General features: G+C 51.9%; 3 protein-coding genes across 3 annotated transcripts; 1 reads left to right on the top strand and 2 right to left on the bottom strand.

Moving 5' to 3' along the window:
* Positions 1-1,158: 1,158 nt before the first annotated feature.
* Positions 1,159-2,748, bottom strand: FAM167B (family with sequence similarity 167 member B). The gene is made up of 2 exons (NM_001101268.2): positions 2,270-2,748; positions 1,159-1,643 (listed from the first exon to the last, which is right to left on the bottom strand). Exons 1-2 carry the CDS (start codon positions 2,525-2,527, stop codon positions 1,413-1,415), a joined length of 489 nt encoding a protein of 162 aa, NP_001094738.1. The 5' UTR covers positions 2,528-2,748; the 3' UTR covers positions 1,159-1,412.
* A 4,154-nt stretch (positions 2,749-6,902) lies between these two features.
* Positions 6,903-13,995, top strand: LOC521746 (myotubularin related protein 9-like). The gene is made up of 10 exons (NM_001046256.1): positions 6,903-7,151; positions 7,331-7,439; positions 7,650-7,775; positions 7,891-8,064; positions 8,527-8,753; positions 10,752-10,913; positions 11,097-11,238; positions 11,321-11,541; positions 13,476-13,627; positions 13,701-13,995. Exons 1-10 carry the CDS (start codon positions 6,967-6,969, stop codon positions 13,832-13,834), a joined length of 1,632 nt encoding a protein of 543 aa, NP_001039721.1. The 5' UTR covers positions 6,903-6,966; the 3' UTR covers positions 13,835-13,995.
* Positions 13,996-14,056: 61 nt separating this feature from the next.
* On the bottom strand, positions 14,057-21,814 carry EIF3I (eukaryotic translation initiation factor 3 subunit I). Its single transcript, NM_001015628.1, is given in 11 exon segments — positions 14,057-14,320; positions 14,448-14,540; positions 15,055-15,128; positions 15,439-15,528; positions 15,639-15,749; positions 18,458-18,585; positions 18,673-18,822; positions 19,896-19,961; positions 20,264-20,351; positions 21,592-21,684; positions 21,778-21,814. Coding segments are annotated over 11 exon segments (978 nt in total). The 5' UTR covers positions 21,781-21,814; the 3' UTR covers positions 14,057-14,238.
* Between the last annotated feature and the right edge of the window lie 17 nt (positions 21,815-21,831).

Below are 21,831 nucleotides of genomic sequence, written 5' to 3' on the forward strand. Positions count from 1 at the left end.
GTGGGCAGAGGGCAGGACAACACCCCCTAATTATGGTTGGAGAGTAGGGCAATCCTTCTAACTCAGGCAGAGACAAGGCCACAGCCCGTCAGAGGCGAAGGCCTGACAGCACCTCCTGCAACAGGTGGGAGACAGAACAAACACTCCTGCCCAGGCCCCAGGTGCAGGCGACAGACAGGCAGGAGGCAGGGACCCTGTCACAAGGGTCAGGCCAACAATCTCCCTTTCCCCAGGAGCCAGGCTGAGGGCCAGGTCACCAGTGTTATGAGGAACTCTACGTGGCCTCTCGCGGGCCCAAGAGCTGGGCCTTGACCGCACCCATCGGAAGACAGAAACCTGTTGCCACTGCCTGAGCCTGTACTGAGGCAGCAGGCTGGGGGAGGGGAAGCCCACAGAGCATTGTTGGGGTTTGTGAGGTGGAAGCTGATGCTGTATGCACCTTCAGCTGCTGCGGAGAGAAGGGGGAGACAGGAAATGGGTGGGGGGAAGAGGAAGCCTGAGTTGGAAAGTCAGACAAAGAGGGTGACACAGAAACAAAAGCTGAGAAACATGAAGTTTTTTTTGAAAAAAAAAAAAAGAAAAAACACAACTAAAAAACAGCCCTACAGAATGACACAGAGCCCAGAGTCCCAGCTGCAGGCCCCAGCTCCCCTTGCTATGAACCTGAGCACTTCACAGTCCATCTCTGGGCCCCAGGACAACAGTAAGAACACGACTGGGGCTAGTGATAATAATGCACATTTTATTGAGGACTTACTGTACATTATCTCACTTAAAATGTATCTAACTACTTGTGGAGTTGGATTTTCCATTGTAAAGATAAAGAGACAGATGCAGGGGTTAAGAGAGCTCCTCCAGGTCTGATAGAATCGATGTTGCAGTTGACATTGAACCCAGGTCTACAAGATCCTGCGTTCTTCAGCTGCTCATTTATCTGAGTCACATTCCATAGGGGTGATTTAGAATTTAGGTTAAATTCTTTTCCAGTCCTTATCTGGATGCGATAGAGAGATAGAAGTGGAGCTGCGGGGGAGATGAGTATCCATCAGGGTTTCTCTACCCTCAAGGCCAGCCTCCTCTCCTGAGGTAGAACCCGGGGCCCTAGCAACCAGCGAGACAGTGAACCCGGGCCTGAATAAAGGACTGCAGAGACCTTGATGGGAAGCAGAGATTTATTGAGGAGACTGAGGGTCTGTGAACTCCTCCCCTTCCTCCAAACCACCCTCTTCCCCCATCCGGGCAGCAGGGCCCCAGGATGCTGCAGCTTTAAGCTCCCAGAGCGCTGAGCATCTCCCCAACTCTACCCCGACCCTTCTCCAGGTGCTGGCTCTTCTGGGGCGCCCCTCTCTTCCTTCGTCCCAGGTGGGCTGGGGAATGGGTAGCGGGTGGTGCAGGAGACACGCAGGGATCCCTTAGCAGAGGGTGAAGCGCCGGGCACTGATGTTCATGCGCGTGAGGCCCAGGTGCCGCAGTGGCGGGGCCAGGGCCAGGCCAGCCCCGGGCTCCATCTCCAGCTCCATCTCGGCCTCGTTCAGCAGCTCTTGGTGCAGGTGACAGACTTGGTCCACCTTCAGCCGGTGCAGCTGGGCCCGCAGCCTAAGCAGCTGCCCTGCCAGCTGCCGGTCCTGTGCCTGCATCTCCCGCTGCAGCCGAGAGGGGGCATGAGCCCGCTGAACCTCCATTCCCTTCCGGTCAACACCCCGGGGGCTTTGCCCTGGCTATGTCCTTCCCACCCCCTCATATCCCGGCTCTATACAGCCCATCTCATAGATCTTGCTCTAAAACCAAGCTAAACAAGTACAGGTACCTGGGGCCTGATCTTAGATCAAATCGATGGAATCTCCAGTCTGGAGGCTGACATTTTTATATTTGCACATATTAGATTCAGAGCCACCTAGTTAATACTGGCCTCCTCTGGGGACAGCGTGGTTAGTGCCTCCTTTGTATCTTTGGAGTATAGCAATTTGCAGAGGAGACTGGGAGGCCATGCCTTCCCCAGCTATCCCTGGTGGCCCCCAAGGGCAGGACTCTGTCCTCTGAGCCACAGGAGCACAAGGTCAGTAGACTGATGGACTCCTTCTTCAGTAAGGCTCCCTGAATAAAACACTGGACAAGTCCATTCCTGGCTCCTCAACCCTGGGACAAAGCCACAGAAGAGGGCAGTTGCTGGAGGCAGGGTCATTCTCATCCCCTCACCATACCCAGGGTTTTGGGCCCTGAGGACTGCCCTCAAGGCCCTCTGCAAGGCTGCCCACCCCACCAGACTTACCAGCTCCCGTCGGAGCCACTCAAGGGCAGAGTCCATTGAGTCGAATCCGCAAATGGCCCCAGGTCCCCCGGGCTTGGGTCTGGCTTGGGCCCTGTGCCAGGCCTGGCTCTGGACCCGGGCTGTCCACTCCAGGTATGATGGCCGTCGTGTCTGTAGCTGCAGCTTGGCCGTCAGTGCCTTCACAGAGTCCAAGCTCTCTGCTTCGTCATCCTCCTCATCTTCACCCACTGCCTGGAATTTTAATGGTCCCAGGGACATGGTAGGGGGTGAGCAGTGACAGGGAAAGGCTGCAGCTCTGGGGTTAGGGAAAGGCTGGCAGTATTACCCAGGAAGAGGTGGGAGAAGCTGAGGGTGAAAGAAATGTGCCAGGGAGTGTGCGATGGTGAATGTTCAAGGTGGGTCAGGGAGGCTTGAGTGTGTCAGGGTAAGCAGATGGGTGTAGGAGGCTGAGTGTGCAAGGGCTGGGATTTTCCTGGACTGCTATCCCAGGAGCCACGTGATGCCCATCCGGGTGGGGGCAGGAGGAGCCCTGCGCCTCTGGCCCCTTGGATGAAATTTATTGTCTTTGCCCAAAAGGAGACACCCAGTTCCCAGAAAGGAAGTTGCTCCAGGATAAGAAAAGCATCGTCCACACTAGAGTCTTGGCCCTCTTCCCAAGACCCAAGTTAAGGGATTGGGGAGGGGATAGGAGGCTGACAAGCTGCCCCCAGTCCTGACTCATGACTGTGGCCCTTCAGCAAAGGAATAGTGTCCAGATCCTCAATTTGGGAGTCAGGAGACTTGGGTTCAGGTGCAGGCTCTGTGGGACCTTGGACAAGTCACTGACTCTGTTGGGACAGATCAGTGATTTCAAGCTATATTCTAAGGAACTTTAGATTCCCTTGGAGATCCCACAAGGACTGTGTTCGGGGTAAGGGCAGAGCTGTGGATGGGCTCCTCGACCTTCCTCTCCCTGCCCCTCCCAGGGCTTCAACCAGAGCATTTCCCTTTTTAAAACTTTGTGTTGAAATATAACACACACCCAGAAAAATTTACATGTCGTAAATACATGGCTTGATGAATTCTCCCCAACTGAATCAGAGTGATGTAAACAGATCAAGCAAAGGAGTATTACCATCACCCAGGAAGCTCCTTTGTGCTGCTGGTCTAGACCAACTCTCCTAAGGGTAATGTAACCAAGCACAGCTTGCTCATGTACCTACAGTTGAGAAAGCCGAACTCTGACAGGGTGTTTGCAGCAAAGTAAGGGTTTATTGCAGGGGGGCCAAGCAGGGGAGTGAGAGACAAGTCTCAGATCCACATCAACTTGGTCTTTGAGTGTTAGGTTTTTGCTTTTTGTTTTTAAAGGGGAAGAACTGGACTTCCCCAGTGGTCCAGTGGTTAAGACTTCCACCGCAGTAGGCACGGGTTCAATCCCTGGTTGGGGAAGTTCCGCATGCCACGTAGTATGGCCAAAAGAAAGAAAGAAAAGAAAAAAAAAAGGGGAAGAACAAAGAGGCTGGGATTAATCATCACCTTGTGATGTTTCTGTGACATTTCTTTTTTCTTTTTCTGTGACATTTCTTAATAGTAGTTTCAGAGTCAGAATGTCTCTTCAGTTCAGTTCAGTTCAGTTCAGTCCCCGACCCCATGAACCGCAGCACGCCAGGCCTTCCTGTCCATCACCAACTCCCGGAGTCCACCCAAACCCATGTCCATTGTGTTGGTGATGCCATCCAACGGTTTCATCCTTTGCTGTCCCTTCCTCCTCCTGCCCTCAATCTTTCTCAGCATCAGAGTCTTTTCAAATGAGTCAGCTCTCCGCATCATGTGGCCAGAGTATTGGAGTTTCAGCTTCAACATTAGTCCCTCCAATGAACCCACAGGACTGATCTCCTTTAGGATGGACTGGTTGGATCTCCTTGCAGTCCAAGGGACTCTCAAGAGTCTTCTCCAACACTGAAGTTCAAAAGTATCAATTCTTCAGTGCTCAGCTTTCTTTATAGTCCAACTCTCACATCCATACATGACCACTGGAAAAACCATAGCTTTGACTAGACAGATCTTTGTTGACAAAGTAATGTCTCTGCTTTTTAATATGCTATCTAGGTTGGTCATAACTTTCCTTCCAAGGAGCAAGTGTCTTTTAATTTCATGGCTGCAGTCACCATCTGCAGTGACTTTAGAGCCCCCAGAAATAAAGTCAGTCACTGTTTCTACTGTTTCCCCATCTATTTGCCATGAAATGATGGACCGGATGCCATGATCTTAGTTTTCTGAATGTTGAGTTTTAAGCCAACCTTTTCACTCTCCTCTTTCACTTTCATCAAGAGGCTCTTTAGTTCTTCACTTTCTGCCATAACGGTGGTGTCATCTGCATATCTGAGATAATTGATATTTCTCCCGGCAATCTTGATTCCAGGTTGTGCTTCTTCCAGCCCAGCATTGCTCATGATGTACTCTGCATATAAGTTAAATAAGCAGGGTGACAATTATACAGCCTTGGCGTACTCCTTTTCCTATTTGGAACCAGTCTGTTGTTCCATGTCCAGTTCTAACTGTTGCTTCCTGACCTGCATACAGAAATGTTTCTGGTTTATGATTATCTGGCCAGGTGGCCCATGGCTGGGGGCTGATGAGTTGTTACCTCATCTTGTCCTAGAGAAACAGCTTGAATTTGTATGTTAATGATGATACCTAGGATAGCAATTTCAGTACATTAATGATATTATGGACAATAGCAATTTTAGACATCTGACTCTGTGGGGTTTTTTTGTTTGGTTGGTTTTCAGCCTAGGCACAAGGCATGGGGGATCTTAGTTCCCCAACCAGGGTCTTAACCACTGGACCACCAGGGAGTTTTCCGACTCTTGTTGATTAGTGTTCATCTAGCACAGAATTGAAGTCAGTTCAGTTCAGTTCAGTTCAGTCGCTCAGTCTTGTCTCTTTGCAACCCCATGGACTGCAGCACACCAGGCTCCCCTGTCCATCACCAACTCCTGGAGTTTACTCAAACTCATGTCCATTGAGTCTGCGATGCCATCCAACTATCTTATCCTGTCTTCCCCTTCTCCTCCCACCTTCAATCATTCCCAGCATCAGGGTCTTTACAGTTTTACAGCCAAGAATTTACAGTTCTTCGCATCAGGTGGCCAAAGTATTGGAGTTTCAGCTTCAGCATCAGTCCTTCCAATGAATATTCAGGACTGATTTCCTTTAGGCTGGACTGGTTGGATCTCCTTGCAGTCCAAGGGACTCTCAAGAGTCTCCTCCAACACTACAGTTCAAAAGCATCAATTCTTCAGTGCTCAGCTTTCTTTATAGTCCAACTCTCACATCCATTCATGACTACTGAAAAAACCAAAGCTTTGACTAGACAGAGGGGATAAAAAAGATAAAAATGTTTTGAATAGAGTGATTAATCATAAACTCAGTAAGGGAACTTGGTTTCTGGGGAGCCCAGTTTCAGTAATACTGCCCTAATTTTTGACAGCCTGGATTAGTTTTGCCTTTTTGTATACTTTCCAGTGTTTCTCCGTCTTTAACATAGATCCCAATCCCCTGGAAACTTATTAAAATAGACTGCCCCATTCCCAGAGATTCAGATTCAGTATGTTTGGGGTAGGGCCTATAATTTGCATTTTTAACGAATTCCCATCCCAGCTGATGCTCCTGGTCTGGAATATTACAGTTTATACTCTTTTATATCTAGTTCCTTTTATAGAGCAGTTCCAACTTTGTGTGTATATTATGTATGTGTGTATGGGGGGAATCCACTTACGATTTCATTATTTGAAAGAAGGGTTTTGCACACACACAAAAGCCTGGAACCTTGTAGACCAGAAGGCTCTTTAAAGGCAGGAGTACCTTTTATTTTTCTTAGTGATTATCACTTAACACATTATAGGCATCATTGTTTAAGAAATAAAAGAATATCTGGATGGATGGGTCCTCCAGTAAATAGATTTAAACTCTTGTAATTTACCAGCTTAAGTGTGTCTCTTGCCAGACTGAAAACCCTGTGAAGGAAACCCTCCTCAGCCACCCTTGGGTCCCTAGGGCCCAGCTCAGTGTATAGGCAATTCCCCTTTGGTCAAAGGATGGAGAGGAGGGATGGGGCTCCAGAGGGCAGAACTATACCAGAAGTGGCCCCCCGTAGAGGGCGCCCTCAGGCAGGGACTGCCAGCTGTGGTGGGGGAGGGGTGCCAGCTACACAGCTGCTTGCATTTAAGGTGGACCCAGGGATTTCCCCACCCAGCCTCAGCTGTAGGACAGGATGCAGACACTTCCTAGTTTCTCACTCACCCTTTCCACCCCTCCCACCAGGGTACAGGAGAAAAGACGGGTATTTTTGTTTGTTTTTTAAATCGGTGGGAGTGCCAGCACCTTAGAGACTTTTTTTTTAATGCCTCCTGCGACCCACGAGGTCTTAAAGGACTTTAGCAAGATTTTTCTCCCCCACTTCACAGATGCTGAAATTGAGGTTTCCCTAACAGATTCTAGTCCCGGGGTCCTCAGTAAGAAGTGCTAGCAATGGGGTGGGGGTGGGGGGATTCCTGTGAAACTGTGAGATCTCTTCCTCCAAGGGGCCTCCTTAACAGCTGTCCTGCCGGCGTCGCCAGCTGCCCAGCCAGTTCCTGTCCCTTTCGGAGCCCGCGCTCACCCCGCCTGACGCTCGGAGTCAATCCCTGCCGGGCGTCAGGCCCGCCGCTGGAGGAATGGAGTTCGCGGAGATGATCCGCACCGGCCAGGCCCAAGCCGAGCTCCTGCGGGGTCCGGAGGAGCCCCCACTGCGTGGCACGCTTTGCATCACCGGCCACCACCTGCTGCTGTCGCCAGGGCCCCAGGCGACTCCAGACCTGTGGCTGCTGCTGTTGCGTAACGTTGACTCCATCGAGAAGCGGTGAGACGTGGCGGGGGCGTCCCCGTAGTCGGGGAGCGCGTGGCTCGGCAGGGAGAGGGGAAAGGGCTAGCGCAGTTGGAGCTGGTGCCCCGCTGCATAACGTACAATCTTAAGAAACTCATTTCTTCTCCCCCTGGTGGGGGTCAGTGGACATTAAACCTAAAGGTTGTGCATTCCAGGGTCGCGGGTGACTCGGGCACTATCACGCTGCGCTGTAAGGACCTGCGAGTGTTGCAGCTGGACATAGAGGGCGTGGAGGCGACGCTGGACATTGCCCGCTCCATCGAGGTATGCCAAGGATGCAATGGAGGCACTTAAGTTGCCCTATCCCGTAACGGGAGGAGTCAGCAGGGTTTACTTCTCTAGGGGGCTCAGGATCCGGGTTTGTCCCGGAGCAAAAGGGGATGCAGGGTGGTCTGGAATGCGTGGAGAGGCAGGAGCTGCGGAACTGCGGACTGGATTCCGATCTTTTCCAGATCCCTTGACTTCCTTCCCCAGGCGCTGTCCTCCCTGGAATCGGTCATCACCTCCTTTCCGTTCTTCTACCGTCCCAAAGGTTTGAGGTTAGGCGACGCCTGGCACTTCCACCCTCCCGAATGCTACTACAAGCGAGTAGCTCGTGAGGTGGGCGCGGTCGTGCGGGGCTGGGGATGTGGGAGAGCCAGGTCTGGAAGGGGCGCGGGGACCGGTCACGCATCGGGTGCCATAGACCGGGTCTTCACTCGTCCCTGCGCCGCAGACCAACGCGTGGCGGCTGAGCGAGGCGAACGAGGACTTCAGCTTGTGCCCCAGTTACCCCCGCGCCGTGATCGTGCCTCGCGCCGTGGACGACAGTGCCGTGGCGCGTAGCGCCCGCTTCCGCCAGGGAGGCCGCTTCCCTGTGCTCAGCTACTACCACGCTCCCAGCGGAACCGTGAGCCCCGCCCCTTCCCAGACCCCGCCGCTAGGACCCTCTGTCTCCCTTTTTGGCTCCACTCTGCACTGGCCCGCTCTTCTGCGGTCCTGGCCGTAACATGGCCCCGCCCCCTCGGCTTATCGTGCCTTCACCGGTGCTGACCCCGCCCTTCTCCGCAGTTTTGGAGTCTCCCCTGCCTCTGGCTCCGCCTCCGGCTGGTCTGGCCCCCTCCCCGAAACCTCCTCTTCTTTTGTCCACCCGTGACTCGCCCACGGCCTACTCTCGGGTCCCTTCCCGCTCTTGCCACAACCCACCGAGACCCGATTCGAAGCCCGTAGGGTTCCTGAGCTCCATCTAGCCTGCCCCAGCCAGCTCTAGATGCGCTCCAGTGTGGACACCAGGCCTAAGGGATGCCCTGAGCGAAGTTCCTGAACCAGGCCTGGGTGGGTACAGTTTCTGGAGCTGGATCCCTGTCTGCAGGTGCTGCTACGTGCCGGTCAGCCCCTGACTGGGCCCCAGAAGCGGCGTTGCTCTGAGGACGAGGAGCTCCTGAGAGCTGTGCTGGCGGGGGCTCGGCCCGGGGCCCGGGGCTTCATCGTGGACACGCGCTCGCCCCAGGCCGCCAAACAGGCCCGCATGACTGGCGGGGGCACCGAGGCCAAGGCTGCCTACCCTGGCTGGAAACGACTGCACCGGCCCCTGGAGAGGTAAGGGGCTTTCTCATGCCCTCCTAAGGTTCTTTCCTCTAGGACTCTTTATGGATGGGGGTGGGGGACTGGCGTCTTCTAGGAACTTCCAGGACTGTTTGATCTTTCCTGGTAGCCATCCTGCCAGGTGGGCATGGCCACTTGCAGGCACCCACTGACAAAGCTCTTTCCTCTCTAGGCATCCCAACTTTGCCTCGAAAGAGAAATCTCTCCTTTACATTAAACTGAAATTTGTCTTCCAGGAACAACTTCATCATACACACACACACACACACACACACTCTCTCTCTCTGCCCTGGTCCCAGCTCTGCCCTGAGGGCTGTACCCACAGTTGTTATCTGTTCCCACTGTCTCCAGGTGCTGGTAGTACCAAGAGGAGGTCCTGAGGGACTTTTGTACTTTGAGGAGAGTGGACTGCTCCCCTATCCAGAATACAAAACTGTTTATTCATTTATTTGACCGACATTGACCCAGCAGAGAGGCTGAGATGGTGGCCAGCCCAGACATGGCTGGCAGATTAGCAGTAAACAGGCAATTAGAGTTCAGTGTGATAAGCGGCAGCACTCCCCTCTTAGAACAGGTCATCCTAAGAAAGCTTCCCTGAGAATAGGGTGCTTTAGTGAGATCCGAAACACAGCAGGGGTAAGCCAGAGGGTGGGAGGAGGACAGTCCAGGTGGAAGGCCCTCCAGGTGTGTAGCAGCAGGCAGCCTAGTCAATTGCCCCGTTTTGGACTCAGGTGGGATGTGGATTCGATCCCTGGGTTGGGGAAGGTCCCCTGGAGGAGAGCATGGCAACCCACTCCCGTATCCTGGAGAATCCTATGGACAAAGGAGCCTGGTGGGCTACAGTCCACGGGGTCACAAAGAGTTGGACACGACTGAGCAACTTTGCATACACAGCACAGTGTGTTGGGAGTATGGACTCTGAGGTGGAGGTAGGGAGGCTAAAGGGGCGACCCGGGCCAGAGCAAGGGTCTTGAGTACCATGATAATGGGCTTAGATTTTATCCTAGAGGCAATGGGGAGTCATTGAAGGCTTTTAAATAAGCCTGAAAAAAGTACCAATTAGATTTTCTGGCAGAAGGTTCCTGGTGATCTAGAACAGAACAGTTCCTGGGAAGATTCCAGAATCTGAAGAGTATTCTATACCTCTTGTCAGGCTGGTTCTCCCAAGGGAGTACTGTGTAGCTCCCATTGGGCTGGGGTACATCAAGGGAACTGTGACACCTTCATCAAATTGGGAGTTTCCAGGGCATTCTTTCTGGAGCTATTAGTAATTGCCCTCCGTTCTCCCCCAGGAGCATATTGGACACCTTCCAACCTGGGAGGCTCAACTTTCAATGTCTTATCTTTTTGCCTTTTTATACTGTTCATGGGATTCTCGCAGCAAGAACACTGGAGCGGTTTGCCAGTCCCTCCTCCAGTGGACCATGTTTTGTCAGAACTCTCCACTATGACCCGTTGGTCTTGGGTGGCCCTGCATGGCATGGCATGGCTCATAGCTTCATTGAGTTACATAAGCCCCTTCGCCACGACAAGGCTGTGATCCACGAAAGAGAAGAGGGAAGCACAGCGGATGAAATGGTTGGATATCATCACTGACTCAATGGACATGAACTTGGGCAAACTCTGGGAGATAGTGAGGGACAGGGAGGCCTGGCATGCTGCTTGGGGTCACAAAGAATCGGACATAACTTAACGACTAAAAAACAACAGAGCATTCTGTTTCTCCAGGAGGCTATGCTATGCCTCTCCAACAGACTAGGTTTCCCCAAAGAGTCTTGGGTCTCCTCCAGCAGATTGGGGAATCCTCAAGATTAGGGAGTCACTTGCATCAGATTAGGTGGGCTCTCCAAAGGGTCTTGTGTCCCTCTTGTCAGATGGGCTCCTCTTAGGGCTCTGTGTCTCCCTCATTGGCCTGGAGCCCTTGTTCTGAGGCTGTTGTGCTCACCAGAGCTTTAGGCTGGAGGAACAATGACCAGACTCTTGCTTGTGCAGGGGGCGGCCCCTACAGGAGAGCTTCGTGCGCCTGGTGGAGGCCTGCGGGGACCTGGAGCAGAGCATGGACCGCTGGCTTAATCGACTAGAGAGCTGCCGCTGGCTGTCACATGTGAAGGAGACTCTGAGCACCGCCTGCCTAGCAGCCCAGAGCATGGAACAGTAAGACCCCCACCCTACAAGACAGGGAACAGGGCAGGGTGGGCAGGGCTCTCCATGCCTGGATGCAAAGCCATGTCTCAGTAAGCAAGCAAAGGTAGCCTTCAAATGGGCCCATTCTATTCCTGACCTGGCCACTCCAGGCAGGGAAGAACAGGCCACTGTTGATGAGCCCTGGGCCCTCAGGGAAGGGGCCTGCATCCTGGTACATGGCGCTGAAGGCACGGACAGCACCCTGCTCATCACTTCACTGGCCCAACTCATCCTAGACCCCTTGAGCCGAACCATGGCTGGATTCCAGGAACTAATAGAGAGAGAGTGGGTCCAGGTGAGTGGCCGCCCAGCCCAGCACTACCCTCCTCTATCCAGAAACCCCACGTCCTCATGCCCATCGCTCTGCCCTTCCCCAGGCTGGCCACCCCTTCCAGCTGCGCTGTGCTCACTCAGCCTTCTCCCACGCCCGCCCCAAACACGAGGCCCCCACCTTTCTCCTATTTCTGGACTGCGTGTGGCAGCTGGGCCGCCAGTTCCCGCTGTCGCTGGAGTTTGGGGAGGGGATGCTATTGGCGCTGTTTGATCACGCCTATGCCTCCCCTTTTGGCACCTTCCTGTGCAACAATGAAAAGGAGAGGTGAGCTAAGGGGGTGTCCAGGTGGGCCAGAGGGCAGGCACAAGACAGGGGCGGGGCGGGTACCTACTTCCTTAGAAGACATCTTTGGGAACTCCTTGGTGGTCCAGTGGTTAGGACTCAGCGCTTTCACTGCTGGGGGCTGGGTTCAGGGAACCAGTTCAGGGAACTACGACTGCCCCTCCTCCCTCCCTTCCAGAAAAGAAGGTATCTTTCTCTTTTGAGTTTCTCTTGTAGAAAACCGTGTGTCCTCTCCTCTCCTGCCTCCGGATCTCACACGTTCCCCTAACTTCTGCAAAGCTAGAAACGAGTGGGTCCACAGTCAGTTCTTCAGACCTCCTACCCTGTCCACAGCCAAGAACCATGCACTCCTAGCTTAAAAACAAGGACTGAAGGGGGAAATTGCTGCCAAAATCATTTCTGGGGCTCTCTACCACTTTGCAGGGTTGATTCTAGTGAAGCAATAGATTGGAGGTTGAAAGCTGAGTCAAATTGTTGGGCTCAAATTCTGGCTCACCATTCACCTGATGAGTGATCAAAAGCAACCCTGAGTCTGTTTCATCAGTAGCAAGGAGGTGATCATAATAGTCACCATGATCTAGAGGTGGGCTATGTGTGGGTGAGAGGATTAGCTGAGTTAAAGCATAAAGTGAAGTTGCTCAGTCGTGTCTGACTATTTGCGACCCCATGGACTGTAGCCTACCAGGCTCCTCCCTCCATGGGATTCTCCAGGCAAGAGTACTGGAGTGGGTTGCCATTTCCTTCTCCAGGGGATCTTCCCTACCCAGGGATCAAACCCGGGTCTCCTGCATTCCAGGCAGACGCTTTAACCTCTGAGCCATAGCAAGTGCCTAACACTGTGCCTGGCACAGTGGGCACACAAGTGGTAGCTACTTTCATCATTTGGTTGACTTGTTGCTCCCATTGGCCGTCTTTCTTTCATCAGACTGAGACAAGGGGAGGGAGGGTTCACTCCTCTCCACGAAGGCGATCGTATATTTAGTGATCTTTGCTTTTCCAGTGGCCTCCTCGTCCTGTTGCTTTCACTAGCTCTGCTTATCCAGGTTAAACTTTTTACCTCTCCCCCTCCTTCATATTCAGCTTTTCTTCTAACAATTTCTTTTCTTAGTCCTTTCCCATCCAAGGCCCCTTCTACTTCCCTAATCCAGACTTTCCTTTCCCTGTAGACCATTGGAATAGCTTCCTCACTGCTTATAGTATCTTCACTTTCATCCTTTTTCTCTTTTAAACTCATCAGTCTAGACCTATGAGTATTTACACTGAGCCCTTTCCCGCTTCCTTGCTTTTGCTCCTGTATTTCCATGTTTTTGCATACCTGGTGAATTGCTGCTAGAAAGTGAAAGAAAGAATTGCTGCTAGACCCAGCTAAAATGGCACACTCTTTTAAAAACATGTTTCACTATTTATTGGGCTGCGTCAGGTCTTGGTTGCAGGATGTGGGATCTTGGCTGCGTCACGGGGACCTTTTGCTTGTGGTGCACACTGGTTGTGGCACACGGGCTCAGCATTTGCTTGCAGTGCACTCTGGTTGTGGCACACGGGCTCAGCAGTCGCAGTGCCCAGGCTTAGTTGCTCTGTAGCACGTAGGATCTTAGTTCCCTCACCAGGAACTGATCCCACATCCCCAGCATTGAAAGGCAGATTCTTAACCACTGGACCGCAAGGGAAATCCCTCAAATGGCACATTCTTAATTAGCCTTCCATGATCCTTTCAGGCAAAGATAAGCAGAACTCCTTAAGAACTAGGACTTTGCCTTGTTCCTGCGTTATCGTAGTTCAGGATCTGACTCCCAGTAACATTTGCAGGAGGTGTTATCACTGCCCTGGGGGAGCTGTCACCCTACTAACTGGAGCCCCCACCCAGAATCCTAGAGTACACAGCAAAGTCTGGAAGCTTATGGTCTCACTCCCTCCAGATGCCTGTGTGAAGTGAGAACTCGAACACACTCCCTGTGGTCTGGGCTCAGTCAGCCAAAAGAGCAACGAAAGCTCCGGAACCCGCTCTACGTCCCCAACCCCCTGGCTATCTGGCCCTCGGCGGAGCCCCAGAGCCTGCGACTGTGGCAAGGTGACCCTCCTCCTCCTCCCTGGGGTAGTTCTCGCCTCTGGTCAGCTTCCTTACCCGTCCTCCTCTTCCTCAGGCCTGTTTCTGCGCGGGACCCGTCCGCCTGAGCCTTCAGAGGTAGCGTGGGAGAAAGTGTGGCAAATAGTGACAGATCAGGAGAAGACAGAAGGCTCTCAGCCAACAGATTCAGCTTCTGAGCCTGGACCCTAAGTACTGGTCCTCAGATGGTGGTTGAGATGTTCCTGGAACCTCTCCAGGCCCCTCAGCACCTCTGGATCTTGGGAGAGTGCCTACAACCCAGCCCGGATCCACGTGTTAAGTGTCCAAGTATAGTTGGAAGGTCCAAATAATAAAAGCATCCATGATTGGTATCAGCTGGCTGGGGTGTCACTGAGAAGGGAAAATGATCAAATATCTGACCAGAAACCATTTATTTCCAAACTAGTTTATTTCATAGAGTCCAAAAGCTTCTGTGACCCTGGCTCAGATGGAGATCCGGCTTCTTTGTGTGTGTATGGCCGCATGGTGAGGCTTGCAGATCACCCGTGCCCCTGTAGTGGAAGTGCAGCCTCCTGACCACGGAACCGACAGGGAATTCCCAGAGGTCTGGCTTATTAAGCTTCAAACTCAAATTCAAAGTACTGTGGGTCGAAGTAGTGGATGCGGACGTAACCATCTTCGCCGCCACTGCTGTAGCTGGAAGAGACAGCCAGGGCCCAGTCAGAGGCCTGCCCTTTGGGAAGCAGGCCTGGGGGACAGGACGTGGGAAAGGAGCAGAGGTGGGCAAACCAGGGCTGGCTCAGCCCCCTTCACCAGGCCCTACCTCTTGCCATCAGGATGGAAGGCAACACTGTTGATAGGTCCGAAGTGACCCTTGACTCTTCCAAACTCTTCTTCAAAGGCCAAGTGGAAGAACCTGGAGGAAAGAGCAGGGTGGGAAGCAACAGTTCATTCGGTCCCCATCTCCTACCGAAACACATCAACGGGAACCATTCCCCAAACAAAACTATAAAGCAGGGAAACTGGGATAAGGGGGAAATGAATGAGAACAAAACAAGATGAAGTTGGGAGAAGATTGGACCCAAATGTCTTCCTTGCTATGTGCTGGGCAGTGCTCTTAAAAGCTTCACAACTATTACCTTATTTAATCTGCATAGTCTTATGAGGTAAGTATAATATCACTCTGCCCATTATACAATCAAGGGTGATTGGGCACAGACAACTCCAGTGATGTGCAGGGCTTCAGAGTGAGCCCAAGAGTTCATGCCCTTAAGTGCTGTATCAGACACTTGTCACAGGAGGGCCCCCAATCTGGTTGCACTCCCTAGCAGCCAGTGAATTAAGCAAAGTTTCCTCCATTATCCGGTTTCTGGCCATTGTGAGAGACACTTCATGATGTTTCTGTTTGGAAGCGCTCCTTCCCCCTTTACCTGGCCTCGAACTTCCCAATCCTGGTGGAGGTGGTGGTTACATCCATGGCTTCCTGACCACCGCCCAGCACCACCTGAAGGGAAGAAACTCTAGATGGGCCCAAAAAGCAGGCAAGTCCATTTTCCGTTTCTTCCCCCAACCCTATAAGCCTTTAGTATCTCCTACATCAGACTGGGAAGATATTAAGGGTAAGGAACAAACATCCCTCAGCCACCTCCTGCCCTGCCCCCGGGGCTTTCCCATCATTCACCCTTGTTCCTGCTCTGAGATCTCCTCTCTGCCTGACACTATTTTCCCCCAAAGCTCTTTTCTTAATTGCTAGACAAACTAGATCCTGGAAACATTCTGAGTCTTTAGCAGGAAACTCGGGTGGGTTTCCTTACATGATCGTAGTTGGGAGAGAGGGCAGCTGAGTTGACAGGTCGTTCTGTCCTGAAAGTCTTCTGGTGTTCAAGGGTTGTGGAGTCGAAGAGCTAGAGACAGAAGGCCAGGGAGATGTCTGTAAAAGGAGTCTTCTTGGGGGAAGCTGAGAGCCCTGCGGGAGGGTGGGAGCAGGCCCGCCAGACTCCTTGCCCAGGCTCACCTTGGCAGTGTTGTCCTTGGATGCAGTGACGAACATGGTCATATCCCTGGATAACTGGATGTCATTGATCTGCCGGGAGTGCTCCTTAACATTCACCAGAACCTCCCCAGACTGCGGACAGAAGAGGGAGGCTCTGATCACTCCATTCCCAATACCCCAGGCTCAGCCAGGATTCTGGACCCTTTCTCGTCCCATGAAGGAGAGGGGAGGTCAGGTCGGGCCTGCCTTAGTATCCCCTGAATCAACATTTACTCCCACTCCCAAGCCCAATCTAGCCCGTGTGTGCAGGTTTCATGAACACTGCTAGTCCACCTAGGAAAACAGACACTTATGGTGACACCTATTAATTAATCATTATGTAACAGTAGAGCAGTTCCATTTAATCCTTCTTCCAAAAAATACTGAGTGGCTACTATTTGCCAGAAGCAGAGGATGAGATGGTTAGACAGCCTCACTGACTCCATGGACATGAATCTGAGCAAACTCTGGAAGACAGTGGAGGACAGAGGAGCCTGGCATGCTGCCAGGTTTGCCAAGAAACGGACACAACTTAGTGACTGAATAACAGCAGCAGCAGCAACACTGTTTGCCAAGCATTGTGCTAAGCAGGTAACAACACATTTTTTTTTTAATCCCCACAACAATCCTATGAAGTGAATATTTTACCACAATTTTAAAAGGAAACTATGGTTCAGATAGGTGGTGTGACTTGGAGAGCTCAAAACCAGTAAAAGGCAGAACCCAATGGAATCTCCTTCCCTCGCAGGGTCTTGGTCACAGTTCATGAGGACCGATGCTCATCCAGCCTTTTTTCAGGTCTTCTCAAAGGGCTCTTTCATCTGATTTCCCTTCCCACTTACAGAACCTGCCAGACTATGTAGGACAGAGTTTAGAATCTGCCCTTAAACGTACTTTTCTATGGGAGTTCCCTGGTGGTCCAGTGGTTACAACTCAGTGCTTTTACTACTGAGGGCCTGGATTCAGTCCCTAAATGGGGAACTAGGATCTTGCAAGCCTTGCAGCATGGCCAAATTAAAAAAAAAAAAAAAAAACTTCTCTGTACCTCGATTTCTCTATTTAGAAAACAAGATTATTAAAAGCCCCTAGGAGTAACTCCCTGGTGGTCCAATGGTTAGGAGTAGTAACAAACAAACAAGTCCCCAGGATCCTGTAAGGACACTGTGTGTGCGTGCTCAGTCATGTCCGACTCCTCGTGACCCCGTGGACTGCAAAACCCAAGGCTGCTATGTCCATGGGATCTTCCAGGCAAGAATTCCAGAGTGGGCTGCCATTTCCTCCTCCAGCGGGTCTTCCTGACTCAAGGACACCGGGACTGGGTCTTACCTGAATGTGAGTGATGGGCGCCTGGCATGCATGCTGCAAACATTTGTGAAGATGACTGAACGGCCTCAAGCACTGGGCCTCACACAGACCCTCAGAAGACTGCCATCTCCTTCCCTGAGTTCCTTTCACCTACTGTCAGGGAAGACTGTATCTTTGTCTCCTCCGTGGACACATGGTAGGGAGGCATCTGGTGCCTCCATTTTGGGGAAGAAGCACCAGTTTTGCAGTCAGGCCTACCTGAGGGCACAGATCAGCTCCACCGTTGGCTAGCATCAAGCACTGTTTATGGCCTTGACCTTGGTTCCCGTTCCTTCCTGCAGGTAGGCCTGGTACTTTAGTGGACCACAGCCAGTGCTTGTTGAGTGACTGACCAAACTTTACGATATTACATCCCAGCATTCCCCAGAAACCCACATCAGAAATCTGAGACAGAAATCTGAGACTTCACCCTTTCGGTAACCCTCCCTCTCATCGGTCACCCTGAATGTCTCCTGTCAGATACCCCACATCCCTGTGACTACTTCCTAGTTTTTATGCATTCTCCAATCTAGCCTGTGAGAGCTTTCTAAAGGAAAAAACCTGGGACTTCTCTGGTGGCCCAGTGGTTAGGAATCCATCTTATAATGCAGGGGATGTGGTTTTGATACTTGGTTGGAAAACTAATATCCCACATGAAGACCCACATGGAGAGGCACAGCTAGAGTTCATACACTCTGGGATGCCACCACTAAGACCCGATACAGCCAATATAAAATCAATCAATCAATATTTTAAAAAATAAAAGAGAAAACCTGATCATCATAACCATTTGAAGATTTCCTCCTGCCTAAGGGGAAATCACAGCTCCCTTATCTCTGGATCCGCAATCTAGTCCTGGTCCCCCTTCCCCAACACCACATTCCAGAGAGACCAAACTCCCATTCCTGAAGAATCTGCCTACTCCCTTAACTCTGTGCCTCCACACACTCTGCTCCTGTGTCTGTGGAACAACTCTCTCTTCTGGCTTGAAGCTCCATTTATTCTTCACAGCTTAATGTACAGGCCACGTCTTCTGTGACAGACGGCACTTTCTGTACTTGGTTGAGCCCTCAACAGTGGCACAGCTCACAACCTGACCCATGTGCTAACTGTTTGCCAGCCTGCCTCCCGGAGGGCAGGGTCCATGTCTGATTCCCTTCTTTGTCCTGAGTCTAGCATGGCACCTGCCACTCAGTGGGGGCAGGGACACGCTTAATTGTGATCACTGGTCACATGTCCTGAGTACTCTATGACAAGTTTTTCAAACACCTGAGGTCATCTGATGCTTGAAACATCTTACAGATAAACAGGCTCTGTGAAGTTATATAATACGATGAAGATCACATACTTAGAAAATGGTGAAGTCTGTGTGAATCTGGCCCTCACTCTTAACCCCCAGGCTCATCCTGCCTCTCACAGAGCATCATTCTGATGGGCGTAGGCCTCACCCACCTTACCTTGGCACTATACTGGTTGAGCTCTCCACCTTCGTGGCCTGCGATGATGCACTCTCCCAGAGGTCCCCAAACGGCACTGGTGATCTTGGAGTCGTTGCAAGGGATCCTCATGTAGGGCTCATTGCTGTCTGTGTGGGGCAGCACATGTCAGGCCCTGGGCTCTGGAGCCACGCCCCTCACCTCAACCCCAGTCCTGTGCCCCAGCCCCGGCTCACCGATCTGGCTTGGATCCCGCAGGTCAAAGAAGCTCACGAAGCACTGGTAGCCCATCTGCTTGTCTGTGGAGAACATGATGATGTTGCCCCCAAAGTCAAAGCCACAGGTCCGGACTGCTGAATTGGTCTTGAGCAGGGCCAGCTGCTTCCCTGGGAACAGGCAGTCTCGGTTAGTCCCTGCCCCCTGCTGATCCCGGGAGGATGCCCTCTATCCCTGCCTATCATTACAATGCACTGTTCCTCCTACACTGGTGACTAGCCCCCTGCCCTGTCTTCTTCCCTCACTGCTGTGCTTTGGCTCAGGTCTTTTAACTTCTCCACAGTCCCTCCTCAGACATCCCACCACTGTGGCACTCACAACGGACTACATTTTATCTGTCTCCACCTCTGTGGAGAATGTGCTTCTCCACAGCAAAGACCTCCTCTAACTTCTCTGCATGTCACCAGTGCCCAGCAAAGACCTGGGAGAGATCTGGGTACCCAGAAAATATTTACTAAATGGAGCGGTTTAATAGGCTCCCGTCTTCTGTCTGTTCCTGCAGTGTTCTCCACTGCTACCTGGGCTTGCCAAAGCTAAACATGCTTGGGGACTTCCCCAGCAGTGGTTAAGACTCTGCCTTCCAATGCAGGGGGTGTGGGTTCGATCCCTGGTCAGGGAACTAAGATCCCACTTGCCCACTTGCCACGGTGTGGCCAAAAATTAAAAAAAAAAGAACTAAACAGGCTCTTCCCTGCTCAGGACCCTCCACAGCATGCCGAGTCCTGCAGAGCAGTCATGTTCCCGAGTTCACACTCAAGGCCTGTTCTGGCCCCAGCCGCCTCAGCTCTCCACTGCTGTCTATTTCACCCCCAGGCAGCAGGAGCTCCTGCCAGATCAGATGACTTGGACGACACTCGCTGTGCTTTCACTCTTGCGTGTGCCGCAGCGATCACCTCACATGACACTTACTTTGGGAAACCTTCCCAGGCTGATCCCATCCCCACTTCAGCCTTCAGTTGCCTCCCCCTTGGCTTTCACAGTGCACTGTGCTACCTCTAACAAGGCTTATATCTCACTGGAGTGCCTCTTTTCACCTCTGTCTTCCTTATTTTCTTGTCTCTTTTTCCCTAGACTGGGAACCATCTCTGGATTTATCTCTATTTCCCCAGAACCTGTTGGCCTCAATAAGTATACTATAGGTCCTCACTGTTTGCTGAAAAAGTGTAGAAGGATCCAGGCTTACCTGTTTCACAGTCCCAGAGACGACAGCTGTTGTCAGCTGAGCCAGTGAGGACATGCTTGGTGTCCCCTGAAGAGGGTGTTAAGAAGCATGACAGAATTCACCTGAGTCCTTGTCCTCTTGGAAGGCCAAGTGAATCATCTCCCTATTCAGCACCAGAGAGCCTTCCTTCTCTCATCCTAACCTCCTCATTCAGAACTGGAACCTGTCCTAAATGTTCCCTGAACTAGTGAACAGACCAAGGAGTAGGAGGTAGATAGCATCATTCTCCTGACCCCACCAGAGCATCTCAAACTCTCAGCTTCAGGTCAGCAGCTTCTCCATGGCTGGCAGACCCTGGGAGCACAGACTCAGAACAAAGATAAGGATACAGTCCGCGTCCACACACCACACAGCTCCGGTATGGCCCATGTAGGTGCCCAGTCTCTCACCATTCACAGAGTACCATACATTGACAATCTGGAGGATCAAGGACAATGTGACAGGATGATAGGCATCGCAGGCAGAGCCATGGCCTATTTTGCCCCAGAAGCTTCTAGCCAGGCCAGATTCTACCCTCCCTTGCGCATCTCTTGAGGAACAGCAGGTTGCTGGTTAAAAGACCAAATCCTGGATTCTCCTGGTTGCAAAAAAGTCTCCATCATACCAGCCTTTTCCCCAGACTCCTAAACCCTTTGAGGAATAAAAGGTCGAGTATCAGCCTAGCAAAACAGTAGTGTTTTGGTGTTCTGTCCAAACGGGAGCAGTTGGTAGGAGGGAAACCTGGGTTCCAGTCCCTGCTCTGCTTCTATCTCACTGTATTATCTCAAAATGTGTGCTTTTCCCCTCTGAACTTCAGTTTCCCCATGTGTAAACTGGCCGGGACAATAACGCCTTTTTCAAAGGGTAGCTGTGAGACTCCAATAAAATAATGTCTAAGGAACTTAAAATGTAAACATCTAACATTGATATGGTACTCAAACACTCTTTATTCAAGTAAGCTCTTTATTTGAATAATCTCACTTAATCCTAAAGACAACCCCAAGAAGGAGGTACTATTACTACCCATAGTTTGTAAAAAGGGGCACTTAAAGTTTATAATGGTTAAATGGCATGTTCAAAGTCACACTGCTAGTGAATGCAGGACTCAGGATTCAAATCAGGTCTGTCTGGTTTCAGAGCCCCCACGTTTAGCCACTAGGGTTAACTTTCTCCATATGGAGGTGCCTCAAAACGCAGTACTCAGAGGGGCTGTTTGCAGTGAGTGAGGCAGGAAGAGGGATGACTGAAATGATACCAGGGATACCTTCTTTAAGGCCTTCATCTCTCGCCGCCCCAGGATCAACTTCCCCCTTCTCCAGGTGGTCTGTTCCCCTATCCTTGTAGAATAGTTTTGTTCTTCTCCGGAATGAGCTCCTCTCCGCCCCATAAACAAGATGACCCACGTCCCTGTTCCCTTTCCACAGGCCCCTTGTTTTCTTCTCCCTGGCTACTCCCTCCTCCTATCAACAATGGAGTTCTTTCCCACATCTATCGGTGTAATGCTCTCGCCCTCCAAACCCCGGGATGATCTCTTCCCTACTTCTCAGAACGGGGCACTCCTTGGTTTTTCTCGCAGCAAAACTAGCTTGTCCACCCTTCGCCCCGGGAGAATGAACTCGCCCGCTCCCGGGCCCCCTCCGCAAGGTCCCGGCGGGCCCGCCCTTCGGCCGACGCTCACAGGGTCCTTGGCCACCGTGAAGAGGAGGTCTCCCTCGCGGTTGTACTTAATCTGAGTAATGGACCGCTCATGGCCCTGCAGCAAGATCGGCTTCTGTGGGGACAGGACGGCAGTGTCAGCGCCCAGAATTGGCCCCTGCCCCAGCCCGGACCCCCACGGCAACACCTTTAACACAGAAGAACTCACCATCCCGGCGGTGACGCGAGGAAAGCAGCAACGTGAGTAGAACCGGAAGAGGCT

This window comes from Bos taurus, chromosome 2 (assembly GCF_002263795.3).
Source record: "Bos taurus isolate L1 Dominette 01449 registration number 42190680 breed Hereford chromosome 2, ARS-UCD2.0, whole genome shotgun sequence".
Classification (NCBI taxonomy): domain Eukaryota; kingdom Metazoa; phylum Chordata; class Mammalia; order Artiodactyla; family Bovidae; genus Bos; species Bos taurus.